Source organism: Bactrocera dorsalis, chromosome 3 (assembly GCF_023373825.1).
Source record: "Bactrocera dorsalis isolate Fly_Bdor chromosome 3, ASM2337382v1, whole genome shotgun sequence".
NCBI classification, from domain to species: domain Eukaryota; kingdom Metazoa; phylum Arthropoda; class Insecta; order Diptera; family Tephritidae; genus Bactrocera; species Bactrocera dorsalis.
Genome location: NC_064305.1, coordinates 72,142,447 through 72,162,284, shown reverse-complemented (window position 1 = coordinate 72,162,284; position 19,838 = coordinate 72,142,447). Strand labels below are relative to the sequence as shown.

Genomic DNA, 19,838 nt, shown 5'->3' with positions numbered 1-19,838 from the left:
CTAGTTTCGACATAAGTGCACATGTGTGTGTGTTGTTTGCGTGTGTGTAAAGCTCGAAGATTAGTTGGGCGGTCAGGACCGTGGCAATGTTTAGCATTAAATTAAAGTCACTATGTGGCAAATGTCTTCGATTTAATTGCGTTGAGGAAATTTATTTAATGCTCCTTAGCTTAATTCACACATACATCGGTACACATGTGTGTAATGAAAATCTGTGAATTCGTAACAGTTTTAGTTGCTTAATTTATAGCAAAAACGATTCGGTATGCGCTCAGCTATTTGTGGAATGGTGCAAATTTCATTGTGGAATTTCTAAAATTTTTTCAAGAGTTATAAATTTATTTTAAAATTGTTTTTGGAAATTTTCATTTTAAATTTTTGTTTAAAGTAGAGAAGAAATTTAGAAAGTGCAGAGACTTGTTGAATAAAATATAATTTTTCAAAGCAAGAAACGTAGAACTCTCTTGGAAACATTTTCACCGGTTTAAACAAGAAGCTTCGTCAAGGTTATTGAAATTAGTATTATTGAGTATATAATATTGCCAACGACGTACATTTGCAAGCTTAAGAAAAAAAAAAATTTAAGAAAACCTTAAAATATTCCAAGAGAGGCCGATTTACTGCAAAATATTTTCCAATGTAACCAGTTTAACCTGTGACATAGAACCGATTTGGCAACCACTTTAAGAACCACTTTTAATTGGATGGCCAACACAACTAGCATATCATGAAAGCATCCCTTCAGCAGTTTAAATGCCATGCAATGAATCTTTTTAGCTATTAGAAAGTTATGCTGGATCCATGTGTTGTTAAAAATGGTTAACATTTATTATGCTATCTGTTACCTAAGCTAAAATTCTCGAACATTTCCTGGTGAAGAGCTGTTCAGAAGTGGTTTCTAAATTGAGGAGTTAGGCAAGTCTAGAGCCCTTAAATACGTTCTAAGCTTGACTATTTATTCTGAGTAAGAAAAAACAAACAAATTTGTCTCTTTAAGACTTTCTTAAATCTTGGTAAAAAAATATATTTTTTGAACGTTTTCTAAACGATGGACAAAAGTAAACACCCCTAAACACCCAACTCAAATTGAAAGAAATTTCATAAAAAAGTATAAACATATTGCGAAAATAGCGGAATATTTGTGTTATTCTAGAGAAAGGGTAAAGAAATATATGTAAAACCTTTGAAAATTTGCTTTGTAAAAAATGGACAAAAACAACACCCAACGACGATAGACAAATAGTACGGATGAGCGAATTCACCTTTCGTTTTTGACGTCAAGCGAAATTAGAGCACAAATGAGATATTGTATTAGCATAGTGTACGTGTATCAGCACAGACAGTCCTGGGAAACTTCCTAAACGCATCAAAACAGAACATTAAGAATAATAAGATTAAGTCCTGGAATCTAGTGGAATGAAGTGATGAATCCAATTTTAATGGACCCTATGTCAGGCGACCACCACTACAAGAGTTAAACCCACGATATACAAAAAATCGTGAAACATGGTGGATCGATAGTTAATATTGAGGTATTATCCAAATGTTTACGCTAGCTAATCTTCGAATGGCATCGTGGTCCCATTTCGAAGGTGCATTTTTGAGCACAACTCTTTAAAGTTTTATTTGAACCACAGAGTGGCTTCGAAAATACATCGGTTTAGGCATACGAAAATTTGATTTTCTACTATTATACATACCAATTAAATAATGTTTTTAGGACTATAAAGTGTACTTCCAGCCAAACAAGAGTAATCGATTTTTTGAAAATCATAGACTGGCCTAAAAATTGCGCTTGTTCTAATTGCTTTGCACGCGCTTAGATTAGGTTAGGTTAGATGGCTGATGAAAGATCGCACGTGGACTGCTATATGTAGTCCATAGAAAAGAAGAACTCCTGTGTTCGAACTTATAATTTAGCAAAAGGCTTAGTAGCTAATACAAATTTTCACAGGCGTTTATTTTCCGTTCTCGCCAGCTCGGTGGCATGTCTGAAGGTATACGCTCCCAAGTGTTTAAGTCTTGACCTCCTAAACGAGGGACAATGAAGAAAGAAGTGTTAAGTTGTTTCCACTTCAACTTCTTCTATACAGTTTCTGCGGATGACGTCTGGTAGGATTGCCAAACTTACTGCGTGGACGTCAATAGAGCAATGGTCTTTTAAAAGCCAACAACTAGTGAAATGTTAGCTTTACTGAAGGCAAAGAGATGACTAGATCTCTTGCTATCGACCCTGGGCCGAAAGGCTTTTGAGACTACGCATATACCAATGGTGGCCCAGTCAAGCTTCTATGAAAACCAGCTATCTAGTAGTAGAATACAAAAGGATAGGGGAGCAGCAACTCGTTCCCATTCTACAGATAGCTGTTCTAGGGTGCTTCAGCGGTACATTACATTAACAAACTTTAAATAGGTACAACCCAATCAGCTTAGACAAGAATAAAGAACTTTTCTTACAAGAACTTTATTTTGATAGCTCAGTTTGTATGGCAGCTAAATGATATAGTGGAGCGATCGAGAAAATTTCTTCAGATATTACAGCGTTGCTTTGGGTAATAATTTTTGTAAAATTTCATTTCATTTCAATTTTCCCATAAAAGAACTTAATTTTGAAAGTTCAGTTCGTAGGGCAGCTATATGCTATAGCGGTTCGATATCAGGTATTCTTCTCAGGAAGAAAATTTTGTGTGCAAAACTTCAGAGCGAAAACTCAAAAACTAAGCGACTACCGCGTGATAGACGGATATGGCTAAGTCAGCTCAGTTCGTCACGCTGATAGTTATGTACATATACATATATCGGATAGTGTTCCGATGATTTCTTCTGGATGTTAAAAACTACGTGGCTAATTAAATATACTCTGTTCAGGATATAAATATATTTTTTAAGCTTGGTCTCAATAGGTTAATTCATATAATTATAGTAAGATTGCTTCTTTAAGCAAGATCTATTGAGCCCTACCAATCAAATGAGCAAAAAACTTTAATAAAATGTTAAAGAAATTTTAATAGGTGCAATTGATAATAAAAATGTCTGCTTATAACACTCCTAAATTTAGGTCGAGCTGATATTTTTCCAGGACCCTCCCCCAACCTTGTTATTCTGCATATAAACCATCCCTCATCAATGCGTAATTGCCACTGTCAGTTGCGTTAACCTCTAATTTCCACAAGCAGTTAAGGAAATAAGTAAAAATACAACAAAAAACAACAACAAGAACAACCGAACTTTCAGCAAAACAACGCAAACGAGTGTTTACCTTTTCGCCACCTTTACGTCTATTTGTATTCCTTACACCAACTAATGCGTTTACTTTGTTTTTCATTGCCGATGTGTTGTGCTGCTGGTTGAATGCCTTCACCAAAACTCAACGACAACAACTCAACAACGTTGAAATTGCTGACGACGATATGGCGCTCCATACACGCACGTATATTTATCCATATTATTTGGCCCGCAGGCGAACTTAACACATTTACCCAGATCGGAATACGTGCCGGGCATCGGTTTAGGCATTGGCAAGTGTCCCTACGATCCCGCCGATAACTCCACAGCAGTTTATGTGGAGAAAGGCAATGCCTTCGGATTACCAGCACTGGTAAGTTAAGGCAAAGAAATAAAATAACGGAGGAAAAAGGTAGAAAGAAAATAAGAAGCTGCGAAATTGGGAGCCAAAAAAATGTGTGTAGTTCTTTTTGTAAGTACAACAAACATGCTGTAGGTTACTGCTGGTATGTATGTATGGTATGCTGTATGCGCGCTTATTACCAGCCAACTTTAATGCCAACAACAATAAAATTTACGAAAATGCCATTAAAGTGGAAGCGTAAGTAAAGAAAACCACGAAAAGTGGCGCAAAGAAAAAATGTGAAAAGAAAAAAATGTCAATTGTGTAATAAAATTTGCTAAAGAAGGCCAACACAAAATGCGGCTTTGGCCATGTCCTTTACAGCTGCGGCAATGGCCGCCATTTCCGGCGCATAGCCCGTCGCAACGCACCGCACCGCACGATTTTAAAATGTGTCAAGAAATGTACGAGCGAATTAAATTATACGCCCACAAAGAACGGAAGTGCAAAAGGTAGAAAGCCAACCGAACCAACTTTCTTTCCTATCAACCAACTTTTTTCACCGACCAACTTTCTTTTCTACCAACAACACCGCTACTGTCGTGGCCATGACTACCACGACACGTTCAAGGAACAAAAGCAGTGTAATCAGCAAAGAAAGCATTGAAAAGCGGCAAATTCTGTGAAAATAAAATCAGCTAAAGCACAATAATACTATTGACATGGCCGCAATGGCGAATTCGAGTTCGAATTCTGCCAAAATGGCGCGCTAATTTTACACTTTACTGCCTGGCCCTGACACCGGCGTGGGCCAAGTCGTCGACGACAGCATTCCGCGCATTTTCTTTCAACCTTTTTCCTTTGAATTTTATTAGATTTTTTGTGTTTTTTTTTTTTTGCTTAAACTATTATTGTATTAGCACTAATGCGCCTGTTTTTTCTGCTTGCTCGCTTGCGTCTCTTCCCCTTACCACTTTCCCGCTCGCTCTCGTCTACGTTTGCAGTATTCCGGCACAAATGCTGAATTTACCAAGGCTGATTCGGTTATATTCCGTTCGGATTTGTATAATTTCACATCCGGTCGGAAGGAGCACAATTTCAAACGCACCGTGAAATATGATTCCAAATGGCTTGATAGTGAGTATAAATATAACTTTGTATATATATTGAAAATGTATATTTATTCGTTCTTTTTAGCGTTTATTTTTTTTTTTTAGCTTCTTAGTTTACTGTTTAATGGGTTAGAAGTTATAGTTGAATAGATGGCATTAGGTGTTGCCGTAATTTACTAGACCATTATCATTGGCAGTAAAATGGTGTGGCAAGGTGTGAAGGTTTAAAGAAATAGTAAAAATTTAAAGAGGAAGAAGAAATGGTTAAGAATTGAAGAAGATATTAGCACAAATTTGAAGAAGCCATAAGGTATGGTTAAGGTTTGAAGAATGTATGTTTTGTTTTGATTTATATAAAAATGTTGGCACAGATGAAGTAGGTCATTCAAAAAGACTACAGGTCAGGTTTACTTCACACAAAAATTGTCCGGCTTTCCATACAATCGAACGTGGTATAGTCAGTTATGTATTATAGATATATAGAAAAATTATGATTCACGGCTTTCGCTTTCGGTACATAACTAAATAATACAGAATATTAAGGGGAACTATTTCTTGGAACTTATACAGCATTAGCGGTTAAGTTCACGGCTATACAAAAATAATTATTTTTATAGAATTTATCTAAAAATCTGCGCCTCATAATGTTACTACATACTGTTACTGCATATTTTTTGGCGAAAGCTACTTCGAACTACAAATTTCATTTGCTTTGTCACAAAACCTCGTACTTCTCAAACGGTTAATGTTACTATTTTTATGTATTATTATGTTACTAACGCCAAATTTTATATTGTAGAATCTTTTTAAGTAAGTTTTCAGTTCTTAAAAGAATATTATCGAAGTGGATATCTTTTTTGTATGGCAAATATATTACACTCCAATGGGCTATTAAACTTTCTATCGATGTATGTATAGTCGACCTTATAAATTTTCTGGTACTTATCTTTTAATGTTCAAAAGAAAATATCACCAAAAAGTAAGGTATAAAAGGCTTTCAGGAAGAATATACATATGTACCATATATTTGCAGTAAAACTGGTTATCCTTTGAATTCGTTATAATATATGTTTTTCCGATAGCGTAAAGCAATAAACGTCCTACGATCATAAGTAATCATAGAAGAGATTATTCCTACGTATATTTTTTATTGTGAAAATAGGCTTAGATATACATTAGCGATTACTTTTGTATAGACTCCAAAGCGATATAGAGACATTGGATAGTTTATATATCTTGCTCGCTATAGAAAAATCGGTTATATAAAATGGGAGAAAGCTACGATATTTTTCAAAACGGATCATTTGAGTATGAAATTGGTTAAATTTTATATTCGGAAATTGAACGGGAATACACTTAATGTAGGATAAAGCTTGATATAGAGAATTGAATCATATAATATGTCTGAAGAAAACAAATAATTGAATTATAAAGTCATTATATGAAAGAAAAGCACATGTTTAGAAATTTAAAAGACTATCTTCCACTTATTATAACTTTCTCACATAAAATTTCTTACTTCTCTCTCTCATTTAGAACCCAATTTCGTTGGATCCTTCGATGTGGGCGAATATGTCTACTTCTTTTTCCGCGAACACGCTGTCGAGTACATCAATTGCGGCAAGGCGATCTACTCACGCATCGCACGTGTCTGTAAGAACGATCGTGGCGGCAAATATATGATCAGCCAAAATTGGGCGACCTACCTGAAGGCACGCATCAATTGCAGCATCTCCAGCGAATTTCCATTTTACTTCAATGAAATACAATCGGTTTATAAAATGCCAAACGATGACACCAAATTCTATGCCACCTTCACGACGAACACACACGGCATTGTCGGCTCGGCGGTGTGCAGCTACGACATACGCGACATCAATGCGGCCTTCGAAGGTGAGTGGCGCTATAGTTAAGGGGAGTGGGTGGTAATGGGAGGTGCAAAAAAAAAACAGCGTATGATGCGAATGTGTGGTGGGAGTGGCGCAAATGCGGTGTCTGTTGCCGACAGCAATCTTTCGTTTTTCACATGCTCGTATCCGTGAAGTTTTTTATTTGCAATTTCGTTGTTTTTTTTTTGATATTTTTTCTGTGTACGCTTAGATTTATTGCACCGGCAATTATTCCTGCCTTTCCAGTGCGCTTGAATTGATAGCGTCGGCGAGCTGTGCGCTCAAGCGTATGCTTGTTTGAGTGCCTGTGTGTGTGTATAAATGTTTATATGTTTGCTGGATTTAGAGGTAAGAAAGCGTATATGGATATGTACCGCGCTCTGACTGCCAATATTAAGGCATTCGTATGCATACATATGTATGTATGTACATATGTATATACACACAAAGGAATTTGGTATCATATATACTCAAGTTTATATCTGGCTGAAATTGCATTAGGAGAATTGATAGGATTCCTAAGCGAATTAAAAAGGTATTGGAGATAAATTTAAGGCGTGTGAGATGATATTTTTTTATTGAAATTAAAAATACTCCGTCACGTTAGTGAAGTTTAGCTGAAGATTTTCAAACGCGAAATGTCAGAAAAGCAAATTGAAAATTTAAGTGATAGATGTTGTGATATATTGATATTGATATCTTGAGACTTAATAAAAATCATATGTATATGGTATTAGTTTATTAGATTAAAATTGGATTTATGAATTCGGCATATAGGAACATTAATAAAAAATCAAGAACAATAAGCTCTGTAATATAGGACCAGGGCTCCTATTCTGTATCTCGATTCGTAAATGCATTCTATTCGAAATTCGGATCTACTTTATAATTATGTGAAAATTGTACCACTCTGTGCCAGAAAAAATTTCGTTTTTGCTTTCTACAACTCAAAAGCTAACGAATGTTTTATTCGAAAATTTACTTGAAAATCCGAAAATCGAGTTACAGAATATAAAAATCCGAATTCGAGTAATTTTTTTTTCGAATCGAGTTACAGAATAGGCTCCAGATCTCGCTCTTAAATTTCGCCTGATTTCTTTTATTATTTTTTTTTTATAGCCACAACCAGGTTCAAAGTGGTTCAAGTTTTTTTGGAAAGACCTAAAGTGTGTAGGTTTGGATATAGACGCTATAAGCCAATGTCTTGCACTAAGATCAATTGAACATGGAACTGATGAAACTTCAAAATTACATAAATATTTTCGGTTTTAGAAAATATGTGTTTCGGATTCCCTTGAACCCGTAGCCGCTCTCCGGAAAAAGGGACTCAGAGGAAGGAGATCTTTCTGTTTAATATTATCTTCAGTCGTTAAACCAAAACAAAATTATTATTACTATAATTTTTGACAAATTGGCGACTACCAAAAAATGCTTTTATTCATAACAGTAATTCCGAGACGTTTAAAAATTCAAAATTATATACTCGTATAATATCACATCTAAAAAAACTTGTGAAAATCTGGACTTAATCGGTTTAGGAGATATTTTGCTCTGAAAAAACAGCGTTACGAGAAAATCGCGTTTAAAAATTTGGGTGCCTGGTCGATCGCTCAGAAACATCCTTATGAATAAACTTAAAATTTTGAGAGAATAGTCTCAGATATGTATATGTAAAATCCATACATTAAAAAATGGACATTTTGAAATTCATAAGTGGATATAACGCTTTAAAAAAATTTTTTAAATTTTTATGCAAGTCATTGAAAGACATCTAAAAAATATTGCTCGATTTCAAAATCGTATTTTCACTTTGGATGATCCTGTAGGAGTTATCCAATTCAACGCGGGCGCATTTTTTCCGAAGTCACAGGAAATGGCATCGCAATGGCCGAGTTTAAAATATTTTTTCCCAAAAATTTCAGAATTTCTTTGTTAATAGTACATAATTGTAACAATAAAAAATTCTGATAAAATATTTCATTTTTCATATTAAAAAAAATTGTTGAAATTATTATGTTTTTACCCGAGGAAACCATGTAATCGCTTAAGAAAAGACAAATGAACATGCAAATTCATTTTGAAAATTTTTTTATCATTGCTACCATTCAGGTTTTAAACCACCAACTTGTAACCAATAGCAAAGAAATTCCACATATTTGGCATATTTGCATATAAAAAATTTGGAAAAACGTGCAGTACTCAAATGTTATATCGCTTCAAAAAAAAGCAATTACCTTAATTTTGTACCAACTAGTCATAGATGTTACACAAAACATTATAACTTAACCGGGAGATAGGTAACATACTTCAATTGAAACACAAACATAAAAGCTAAATTATTCTTAAAAAAACTCCTTCATTCTTTCCAAAGCACATTTTGAATATATAATTAAATTAAATCTGCAACACTTGATACTTGCTTCATTTATTATTGATTGATTGAATTCCTTTATTTAAATTTATTTGTATGATTTTTATTTATTTTTAAAGTAAATATATTTTTCTTTTTAATATAATAGTAATATTCATATAATCTGCTTTTTTTTGAACTATTTTATCAATAAACTACTTCATTACTTTATATATGTATGTATACGCAAAATATTTATTTATTATTAATATTAACTATTTCATCACCCTTTATTATAAGCAATTTTCATTTAAAAAATCAAATCATCTGACTCACCCATTTCTTTGCTCACTTCCCTATGCACATGCACGCGAGAGTAATGAAACTCTGCTGCTCGCTCTCTGTGTCGCTGATTTGCGAATTGTCTTTGCGCAGGGCAGCGCAGCTCTGCTGCCGGCTGCACATCATTTCACTTCACTAACACTACACACTGTATTGACATTTTTCAGAACACTTAGAACAAAACTGCACACAAAAGCACTTATTTACAAAAGAGAAAACAACTTTACACATTTTTACACTAATTTGCACTTTATTTAACACACAAATCATAAATTAACTTATAAAAATACAAACTGCACAGGATAAACGTTAGAAATAAACCGTACACTACGTTCGCTAGAAAGCAACTGAAATAGCGGAACTTCCAATGCAGTAAATGGTAGAAAGAATTGGAAAGGGATTATGGATTAGCTAGAATATGGAAGGAGAATGATGAAAGCTTAAATTTATTTTTGTTTTAGTTCATTTTTGCAACTAAAAATATGCAGCAGAATATGATAAGGCTAGTAATAAGATTTAGACAAGTTATATAAAGAAAAAAAAAACGGTATACATTAATATCAGAGAACGCTTTTATAAAGAACGTAAATCTGATGGGAGAGCGTAGTAATTAAATACATGAGGAACATATAAAATGATATGAGTTTTGGAGTAAAATTACACAAAAGTGATTGTTTTTGGCATTTTTTTAACATACCATATAAAAAAATATTTAGAATTTAGCAAATTTATAAAAAAAATTTTAACACAAAACGATACCACAATATCAAAAAAAGTATTGTTTATCCGGAAATGATTCTAGATAATTCTGTTAACTTCCACCGACTTGTACAATTTCGCATTCGAATTAGTGATGAGTACTTAGTTGCGATGTGTTATATTCTGCTATATTCAGGTAGGTAGGTAGGAGTGCTGCCCCTTCCGGCTCGGCACGGTAGTAAATCTCGCCTCGGAGTCGTCTGCAGAGGCTTCTGAATTTGTTCACTTGTCTACTTTTTCGTTGCTGAAAGTCCATGAATGGAAACTCAAATAACGAACAAGTGAAGTTGACCAGCCAATAACCTTAAAGCCTTCCTACATTTGTTGACAACGCTGGAATTAATTTTTGGCTACAAGAAAGCCAGCAATGCCGACTGAGTTTCTGCTTTTATGGTAGATTTCTCTATCTTACCATAGTTTTACTGTAGAACTCGAAAAAACTTCTCTTTTCCTAGCACTTCCGCTTGGAAGAACCTACTTAGCTGAGTTTGGTAGACGAATAGAGAGAGATATATCAAGAAGATCCAAAGTCCGCATTGCACCCATTCGCACTGATTAAGACACTCCTACCTTGCAAAACCTTTAGTCTTGATGTTATTGTCTCTTAGAAGTAACTGTCGAAATCCAACGTTGGAAAGTTATGGGTTGGTCTATTCATATTTATTTTGAGCTACATCAGAATATTGATATGTCCATAACTTTTCCTGTTCAAACCATCAACCTTCTTTATGCTGGATCACACTTCATTTCTAAGTTCCTTCGTTAAAAAAAATGTTATAAATACAGAAACTTCAATTTTAATGGGGAATGTTTATTATCATTCGAAAGAACATTCATTGTCCGCATAAACTTTGAAGATTATACTTTGCATACGTCCCCACAGGAAAAAGTCCGATTTTCGATGACTCGATGACCATTCACAAAAAGTGAAATTATCTGCTCACCGAAGTGTTCTCTCAATAAATCCATTGATTGATGCGATGTGTGGGAAGAGACTTGTTGAAATCAAAAGTCACCGAGATCACGAGCTTCGATTTCTTGTATCAATTATTCAGTCAACAAAGCGCGATAACGGTAGCCATTGACGGCTACGTTCTTACGGGCATCATTTTTAAAAAAATATGGACAGATGATTACAACGACCACTTTTTTTCTGGATAAAATTGTAGCTTTGGATTCTGTTCAGCTTGCTCCAATTTTGGTTACTTACGTACCCATTGAGTCAGAAATGGGCCTCTTCACAGAACAAAATTTGGCTCGGAAACATCAGCTTGACACGACACACTCGTTATCTGTTCAAAAAAAAGGCTATTGAAAAGTGTACCTCTACTTGCATCACCCGGTAGGTGGTCTTTATTAAAAATATTGCTGAAGACTTTTCATTAAAAATAATGTCATTATCCTCAGATGTATTTATTAATTAATCATTTAACTTCGTAAATGTATTTGAACAAAAATTCAATAAAAAAATTAATCGATTGGCTCTAGAATATTCCAGATTGGTAGTGAACACTACCAAAATGTGCTACTTTTTTGTATTTTTAATTAACAAAAACTATTTTTCGTGAAAAATATTTCCGTTATTGGAATTTACAAATTGCAGGTAAATAGCGCTACAAATACATTCTCATATATTCGTGTATATGTATGTATATAAATAAATATGTGTGTATTAATATGAATTTATCGCTCGCTCATTTGGAAAGCAAATCTGTGTGCTGTTGCGACAAAATCGCTCTTATTTGCAATCGAAATGCAAATAGCTGCAAAGAAACATTCTAGCAAATAGCCAATTTCTCGCATTCTAGAGAGTCGATGCAAAATTCATATTTCCATTTTGCATATTTGCCACGGAGCAGTAAAATGTGCACGGAAAAATGCATACGCGAAAATTATTATCTCATAACTGCAACATAACGGTAAAGTAGGGCAGTTGCAAGCACTTTTTATACATGCCACAAGCAAACACAAACATACATACATGCATATGCGGACATGAGTACATGAATAGTTAGCGCCAAATAAGCAACAACACAGCGCAGCGGCCATTCACACCCGAAACAGTAGCGAAGGTGGCCGGAGAAAGTGCTGCATTGCGGTTTGTGGCTTGTTTTACTGCCAATTTAAATATTTTAAATGCAAAACGAGATTTTCCAAATGCTTTACTTGGCAAAAGCGTTGCACTTTTTCTTATTTACAATTGGTTTTGTTGTTGTTAGCACCGAATTTATATGCTGTGAAAAGGTTTATTTGAACGTATTTATTTTTTGCGCACACATACCAGCGCAATACACCGACACAGGTCTATATGCGCGTGTGTTATTTATATGAACACCTTGTTTGCATATTTTTGATGTTCACTATCTGTCGGTTTTTCTAGTGTGTAGTGTGTGGTATCTTTTTATGACGTGTGCCAAATATTTTGTTGCTTGCAATCGCTAACGGTAAACAGCGTGCAAAAAGTGCTGACATTGTCACCGTTGAAGCGCATAGCGTAAAACTCGTTACGCGCCGGGCATAGTTGTTGTTATTGCTAGTGGTTTTATTATTGTTATTTTGTTGCACATATTGTTGTTTTTGTTGTTATTATATTGTTGTCATTTCGTTGGGCATATTGTTGCTGATTTTATTGAACACATTTTTGTTGTTGTTGATTTTTAGCATTCGTTGATGTTGTTGTTATTTTATTGAACACATTTTTATTGTTGTTGTTGATTCTTTGTATTCTTTGATGTTGTTGTTATTTCGTTGAGCACGTTTTTGTTGCTATTTTGTGGTACGCTTTGTTGTTGTTGTTCTTGTTGTTTTTATTTTATTGCTTGCATTTTCCGCGTTGTTTTTGTTGCACAAATTTTTGTTTTTGCTGTTATTCTATTTTTGCATATATTCTTGTTATTGTAATTTTTTGTATACATGTTTTTGTTGTTGTTGTACATTTTTTGTTCAAATATGTTTTTGATGTTAAAATGTTGTTGCATATATATTTTTGTTGTTGTGACAATTTTGTTGCCTCCATTTTTGTTGTTTTTGCATTTATGTTGCACACGTTTTAGTAGTTGTTGTTGTTTTTGTTTTCCTGCACACGTTGCATACCATCATTTTTCGTATTCACTGAGCATTGCCATTCACGTGACTTAATGTGCGTGACAGAAACGCCAAACCGAAAGCCATTTCCTGCGCTGAGGCACTTTTGGTGGCAAGGGGATCGCAGCACGCAGTGGCAGGTTAGCATACGTGCGCCAAACTGCATTTTTCCAAGTGTTTTGATGGGGGCAAAAGAGGAAGAAAAACACTAAACTACAACAACAACAAAATATATACAGCAACAACAGAATAACAGCAAAGGAAAAATTAGAACAACACATGTGTGGCAACAACAACAACATATACGTTAGCTGCCAATGTGCATTTTTCTGTGCGTATTTCCATCCGCTCTCCTTTGCACTCATTCGCCGCAAGACAAAGCGCGAAATCAAGACACCTTTGCATATATTTTCGCTTCAGAGGCATACCTGCAAAAATGCAAGTACCGTTATTGCGCTGCCTGTATGCTGCTCCCCGGTGTAAATGGCTGGCTGCTGATTTTTCAAATCTTACAACTTCCGCTATATTTCCTTGCGTATTTCTCATTTCTTGTTGTCGGTGTCAACACTTTTGTGTTATAGCATTTTGTAATGGCGGCAAGACCACGTACCACTTGCCACATTTGCGTGGCTTCGCGCCACTGCATGCTTCAATGCATAACACATTAATTTTTTGCACACACTTTGCGGGAATCATTTCCGTTTCCGTTACTTTTAGTTACATGCATGCAATTTGCTGCTGTTGTTTTGTTTTCTAATTCTTAACGACATTGCAATTTCTAAATGGTGTTCACGCTGCAGTCAGAAGACTTCAGAGCATTTATATGGGTCCTGTTTTAATTTACTCCATAGTGGGAAGAAATGGTTTTCTTTTAATTTTCTGGCTCATACATATTAATATTTTTTTTAAGTTCAAATTGTAAATAATAACAATATCTCCACTGGTTTCAATTGCCTGTTTGATCTTTGTTCAGTAATATTTTACTGAAAATTTGTCCCCAGACCTCTAACACTACTCACAAGCTTTTAGAATTATTTCATTGTCTAATGCTCATTATTAACAATAACAAAAAATATTCATTTGAGGTTAGACATGTTTGTAAAGTAACTTGTATTTATAATGATATTTACTGGAGCTTTTAAGATGGTCTTGAACAAAATTTCTCAACTTCGATCGATTAAAAAAGTTCCACTGGTTCTTAGCACTGAAAGCAAAATCAAGCTTTTAATTAATCAGGCGCGAACTAAAGAGCTGTAAAATACTTTCCTAGTGAAGGGGTTTCTGTAAAATTATTCGTATAAAGCTAACCGGTTTGAGATATCACAGTTTTTATCCTTAGGATTGTATAGAATATTAGAAATTTTTCAAATAAATAAGAAGCATAGTGGGATGAAGCCCATTAGATACTAAAAAGAACATAATATAAATTAAAGGAAAATAAATCGCGGGCAATCTGAATTCAGGAAAAAAAATGAGACGGGTGTGGTTAAACGATATTGGTTGAAATTTGTCGATAAACTCATGAAGAATGCGGTGCATTGTCGGGGTGCAAAAAGCAAGAGTCTTCGGCGCATAATTCCGGCATCTTTTCACGAATATCTTCGCGCAAACGACGCTTAACACTCATATAGTATTCCTTGTTGATAGTTTGGCTTGAAAGGAATTTGGAGTGTACCACACCTCTGCTTTGACGTGGTTTTCGGCTTCCGAGCACCTTTGCCACCAAAAAGTTGATTCCGAACTCAAAATTTAATGGAACATCTTTGTTGATTAATTTCATTCATCGTACAAGTCGCCGAATGCACTTTATGCGCTTCAGAAAGTCAAGCGTATACTAAACAGACCCCAGAGGTCACTGACAGTCATACCAACCCAGAAAAAATTGGTTTTCGCGCGAAATCAAAATTAAAGAGTCTTACTATTCTTGTTCATAATAGTATATATAATATATAAATGATCAGGATGACAAAATGAGTTGAAATCCGGCAGATTGTTTGTAAGTCGGTAAGTGCAAGCTATAACTTGAGTAAAATGAGATGCTATGAAAAGCCTTTAATATAGTCGGGATTACAATTGGACGATAGGCATGACACCACCCAATTTGAGGTGACCGATTTCAACAATATTTGGTATGTGATATTCCTCTGACATATTTATCTTACAAATTGAAATGGGCAAAATCAAACTACAGCCACGCCTGCTTTCCATATTACACTATTTTACATTCCATTTGAAACTTTTACTTTCCAGTATACGCGTTAAGAATCAATTTGTATATTAATATAAGGATAAAACTTTGCACGAATGGTGCCTTTGAAGTGTGTGGCCTTACAACTAAAAATTGCGTAAATCAAACCAAAACTGTTCAAGCCACTAGGTAGTAGAATATGTGGACCCAGTTCTTATATATAGTCGACTTTTTACCGAAAATATTGGTCAATGTGTTAGATACAAGTAAATAATTTAAATTCAGAGAGAATATTTTTGTGATAGTAGTGCTATATGTGTCTGTGTACTACTAATTAGTTAAATCCGGTGAATACCTTATTTTTTTCAACGCGAAAAATAAAATTTCTCATGTATTCTTGAAGAAAAATAAGGACTTAAATGAAACACCCCAATATACACATCGTCAATTAAAATGCAAATTAAAATATCATAAAAGCAAATCAAAATGTATACCACTTAAATATATTGCATACATATACTATCTACAAAATGTTCAGTCTCTGCCATTATATATGTACATGTAGTCAAGTTATAACCGAATTTAAATTTTTCTTTTTCAATATTAAGACTCCATTTTTTATCGCTTTTTTCTTCTCCTGAAAACTTATAAAATATGATGTTAAGTTATTTTACATTCTAGGCGAGTATATACTCTATATAATCCCATTTATAGTTCGATTATTAGTTGCTGGATCCTCCTCCAAACAAATCTTTAATTATTTGCCCTCCAAAAAGGGGCCTTTTTTAACATCTTCGTTAATTTATTCTATAATGGAACAGTTTTCAGTTGCATAATTTTATTTTATGTAGATACGAGTATAGTATGAAAGATATTGGCGATTTCTTTGCCTTCTGTTTAGTGCTGGATACCCACAACATTCAACATTTCTCACATAACAACTATCTTTATAAATAAGACGAATCGCTTTCGCTGTAAAAACTACTGTAAAGACAATTTTTTTAAACGATTATGTACGGGTTCTCTAAACGTATTAACCCAAAGTGCAAATTATCTTTTCATTATTTACAACACAGAAGCAATGAAAACTGTACGCACAAGATGTACAAAAAAAATCCAGAAAAAAGAGCTGAATGCTTCGGAATTGTTTTTTTTATTTATAGAGAATTTGCAACTTTGCCAGAAAGTTTTGTTGGTTTGTAAGCACAATGATGAAAAAAAAAGTTTTACATAACCAAAGTAATTAATGGAAAACTCATTATCTCTGTGAGCGAATAACAGAAAACTGAGTAATGAATAGAATACTTAAACAAAAAATTAGAGCTAAAATGAAAAGAGTCATATATCTTCTTTTGATTGAGTATTAACAAAAAACCGTTGTAATTTATATACTATAGCATTAATTACAGATTAATTTTTTAATTTGGTTTATTTCAAAATTGGAATAATGCACTTAAACGCGCTGTTTCACTCTCATTACTATATATTTAAAAAAAACGTAATAATAAACCTTGACGTTCCGCAAACAAACAACTTTTAATCAATTTAAATATTTCGCTCATTTCTTTACAGGCAAATTCAAAGAGCAAGCAACCTCCAACTCTGCCTGGCTGCCAGTGCTGAACTCCAAAGTGCCGGAACCACGACCGGGCACATGCATCAACGACACGGGAGCGCTGCCAGATTCGGTGTTGAATTTCATACGCAAACATCCGTTAATGGACAAGGCGGTCGATCATGAGTTCGGCAATCCGGTCTTCTACAAACGGGATATCATACTCACCAAACTGGTGGTGGATAAGTAAGTGCAAATATTTAGCAAAAACTTGAAATTTAAAACAAATAAAGGAAGCACATACTCCCAAGTAAATATATACATACTTGTATATACATATATATATATATAATTTGTGTGTCTATGTATGTATTTGTGCGACTTTGCTGTATGTTGTTAAGCAGAAGTGCGCAAAAAACTGCTTAAAGCAGCTTTGTAGTCAGCAAATGCAAGCGCATAATCTCACTGCAGTCTTTCGTACGCCGCACGCCATGGCGTATGAGCAAAATAAAGGAGTTAGCACAGTGGCGCTAACGCTGCCAAAAATTGTTTAAAAAGCTGTTAATGTGCGCGCTAATGCTTGTAGTTGTTTTTTATCGCCATTTTTATTCTCTTTGTGGCTTTATTTTACTTTTTATGCGCTAAATTCTGCCAGTATTCATGCTGTCAACTTTTTCTGTGCGGTTCGCCGCTGTCTCGTAAGCTGGCAGTAATACTTGCTGTACATTAGAATTGTGTAGTAGTTGTTGTCAGTTTAGCAAAGGGTGGGTCATAAAAATAAATTTTAGTAGTTATTTTTTAAGCTTTTGGTACATTAAGTAAACCTCCTCTTTTTTTGTTAAAATAAGTACATATTTTTTTTTTGTGCTTCACTGGGCCCCTATTAGACTTGACAGATTTTTACGTCCTTCTGGATTTTTGGGTTTGGTGGGGAATATAATGAACTTGAAGTTAAGAGGAGTATTTAGCGGTTGATTCTGGGTTAACTGAAGTTTAATATAAAAAAAAAATTATGAAAGTTGTTAGCCTGCTGATGGGATCTAATTTGCCCAAAAGCAGCTCTTTGTTAGGCATAGCTTCCGACTTATGTTGAATATATCGACAATGTATTTAGAGAAGTGGATAATTGCAACAAAACTATCATACAAGCAGACGACCATATTTACGTTCCTACCCTTTCTTTCAGTTAGTGTAAGGCATCTCAGACTTTAGGCACCTTGTAGTAAAAAATTGCCAAGCGATATGATTATTCAGTCATCAGAATATTGAACCCATTGAATCAGTGCTTCCAAGAAAACTTTTTTTATTTAAAAACTTTCTTCATCACTAAAGCTGTCAATTAAAAGACAAAATATCATCTCAGCATGGATTATTAGTCAAAGCATTGCTACGATCTCGTCTTAATTTTTTTTACATCGGACTATATAGCATGTGGCTGCCATACAAACTTTTTCCTTTGTGAAGTGAAGTACAGATAAAATTTTACATATCTCTAGGAATTTCCTAGAGGGATAGCTGTCAAACCTGGTGTCATAGTAAACATATGCCTTTCACATTTATGCTCAGTTTATTTCAATGAAATTCCAACGAAGCAAGGTTTAAAAATCGCAGAAACTGAGTTTGAAATTTCACCCGATATTTTCAAGAATTCTACACATATTAGCGATTAAGCAGATTTCATATGTAATGAGTACGTAAATAAAGAGTGATCCATTTCATGGTTTCCTACTTTTTTGAGGAAAAAAACACAGAAACTTCAATTTCAAAGTTGGTCGAGGAAATGTCTCAGTTGTTCATCCGTTGAGTCCAATTTTTGCTGACTCGTTCGAGCATTTCTACTGGTAACTGGCGAATGACATGCGTGATGTTTTACTCCAAGGGCTAAATCGAAGCGTAATTGTTCGCATATACCTTAGACTTTTCTACTCACCGAAGTGATCTCCCAATAAATCCATTGATTGATGCGCCATAAACCAAAATATATACCTTTTTATTAATTCTACTATATTTTCCCCGAAAAATATTTTTTTACCCAAAAAAACACAACCTTCATTAGCCACATATTAAAATTAATTTTCTTAATTAGTCTTACTCATTAGTCCTACCTACGTGAGCAGTTTAAGGTTTTAATCAAGTCATATAATGATGTTAAAGTACTGCACCAAAAATAATTTGGCTTGAACTTTTCCGTTGTAACTGGGTCAAAGCCAACAATTTATCGTCACTGCATAGGAACAATTTGCGTAAAATATTTTAATTATGCGCCAACATGCAGAGTGGTGTAAAAACCAGCACCGAGAGCACCAAAATAACTACAACAGCAAAAAACAGCAACATCAAAAAACAAGAACAGCAAAGCCAAACAACAGTAAAATAAACAAAAAAAAAGCAAGTGACACCGAAAATGTCATTACAACCTTCAATAGTTCATTTTATCTCCACAGCGTACACAGCTCAATAAATTTCTCACGTCTCTCTTACCTTTTTTTCTTCCTGCAACGCTCGCACACAGAATTCGCATCGATAAACTAAATCAAGAGTATCTCGTATACTTCGTCGGCACCAGCACCGGACTCATTTACAAAATCGTTCAATTCATACGCTACGGTCAGCGCTTCTCGAATCTGCTGGACGTACTGCAGGTGGCCGACAATGAGCCGATACGCGAGATGGGTTTGAGTCAGAAGACGGGCTCGCTGTACTTGGCGCTGGAACACAGTGTAAAGCAAATCGATTTGGCGATGTGCGCCCGCCGCTACGACTCGTGTTTCCGCTGTGTGGCCGATCCATACTGCGGCTGGGACAAGGACGCCAGCACCTGCAAGCCATACCAGCTGGGATTGCTGCAGGTGAGTCAAATGAAGTGGAAAGCAAAAAATAAACAAAATGAAAATAAGCGAAAAAAAGAAAAAGTCGCTTGAATGCGGCTGCTGCTGCTGTTGGTGTCAAGGCAAATATGCCATTCAATGCCTAAATCAACATTTCACTTGA

General features: G+C 34.8%; 1 protein-coding gene across 2 annotated transcripts in view; it reads left to right on the top strand.

Annotated features, from left to right (window-relative positions):
- Positions 1-19,838, top strand: part of LOC105227319 (semaphorin-2A) — a 237,932-nt gene that overhangs the window by 204,937 nt on the left and 13,157 nt on the right. For both annotated transcript variants that reach the window (XM_049452246.1, XM_049452245.1), the window contains exons 7-11: positions 3,461-3,598; positions 4,573-4,705; positions 6,217-6,573; positions 16,865-17,093; positions 19,360-19,696. In XM_049452246.1, the coding sequence (XP_049308203.1) occupies positions 3,461-3,598; positions 4,573-4,705; positions 6,217-6,573; positions 16,865-17,093; positions 19,360-19,696 (1,194 nt within the window). The remainder of the gene's footprint in view (positions 1-3,460; positions 3,599-4,572; positions 4,706-6,216; positions 6,574-16,864; positions 17,094-19,359; positions 19,697-19,838) is intronic.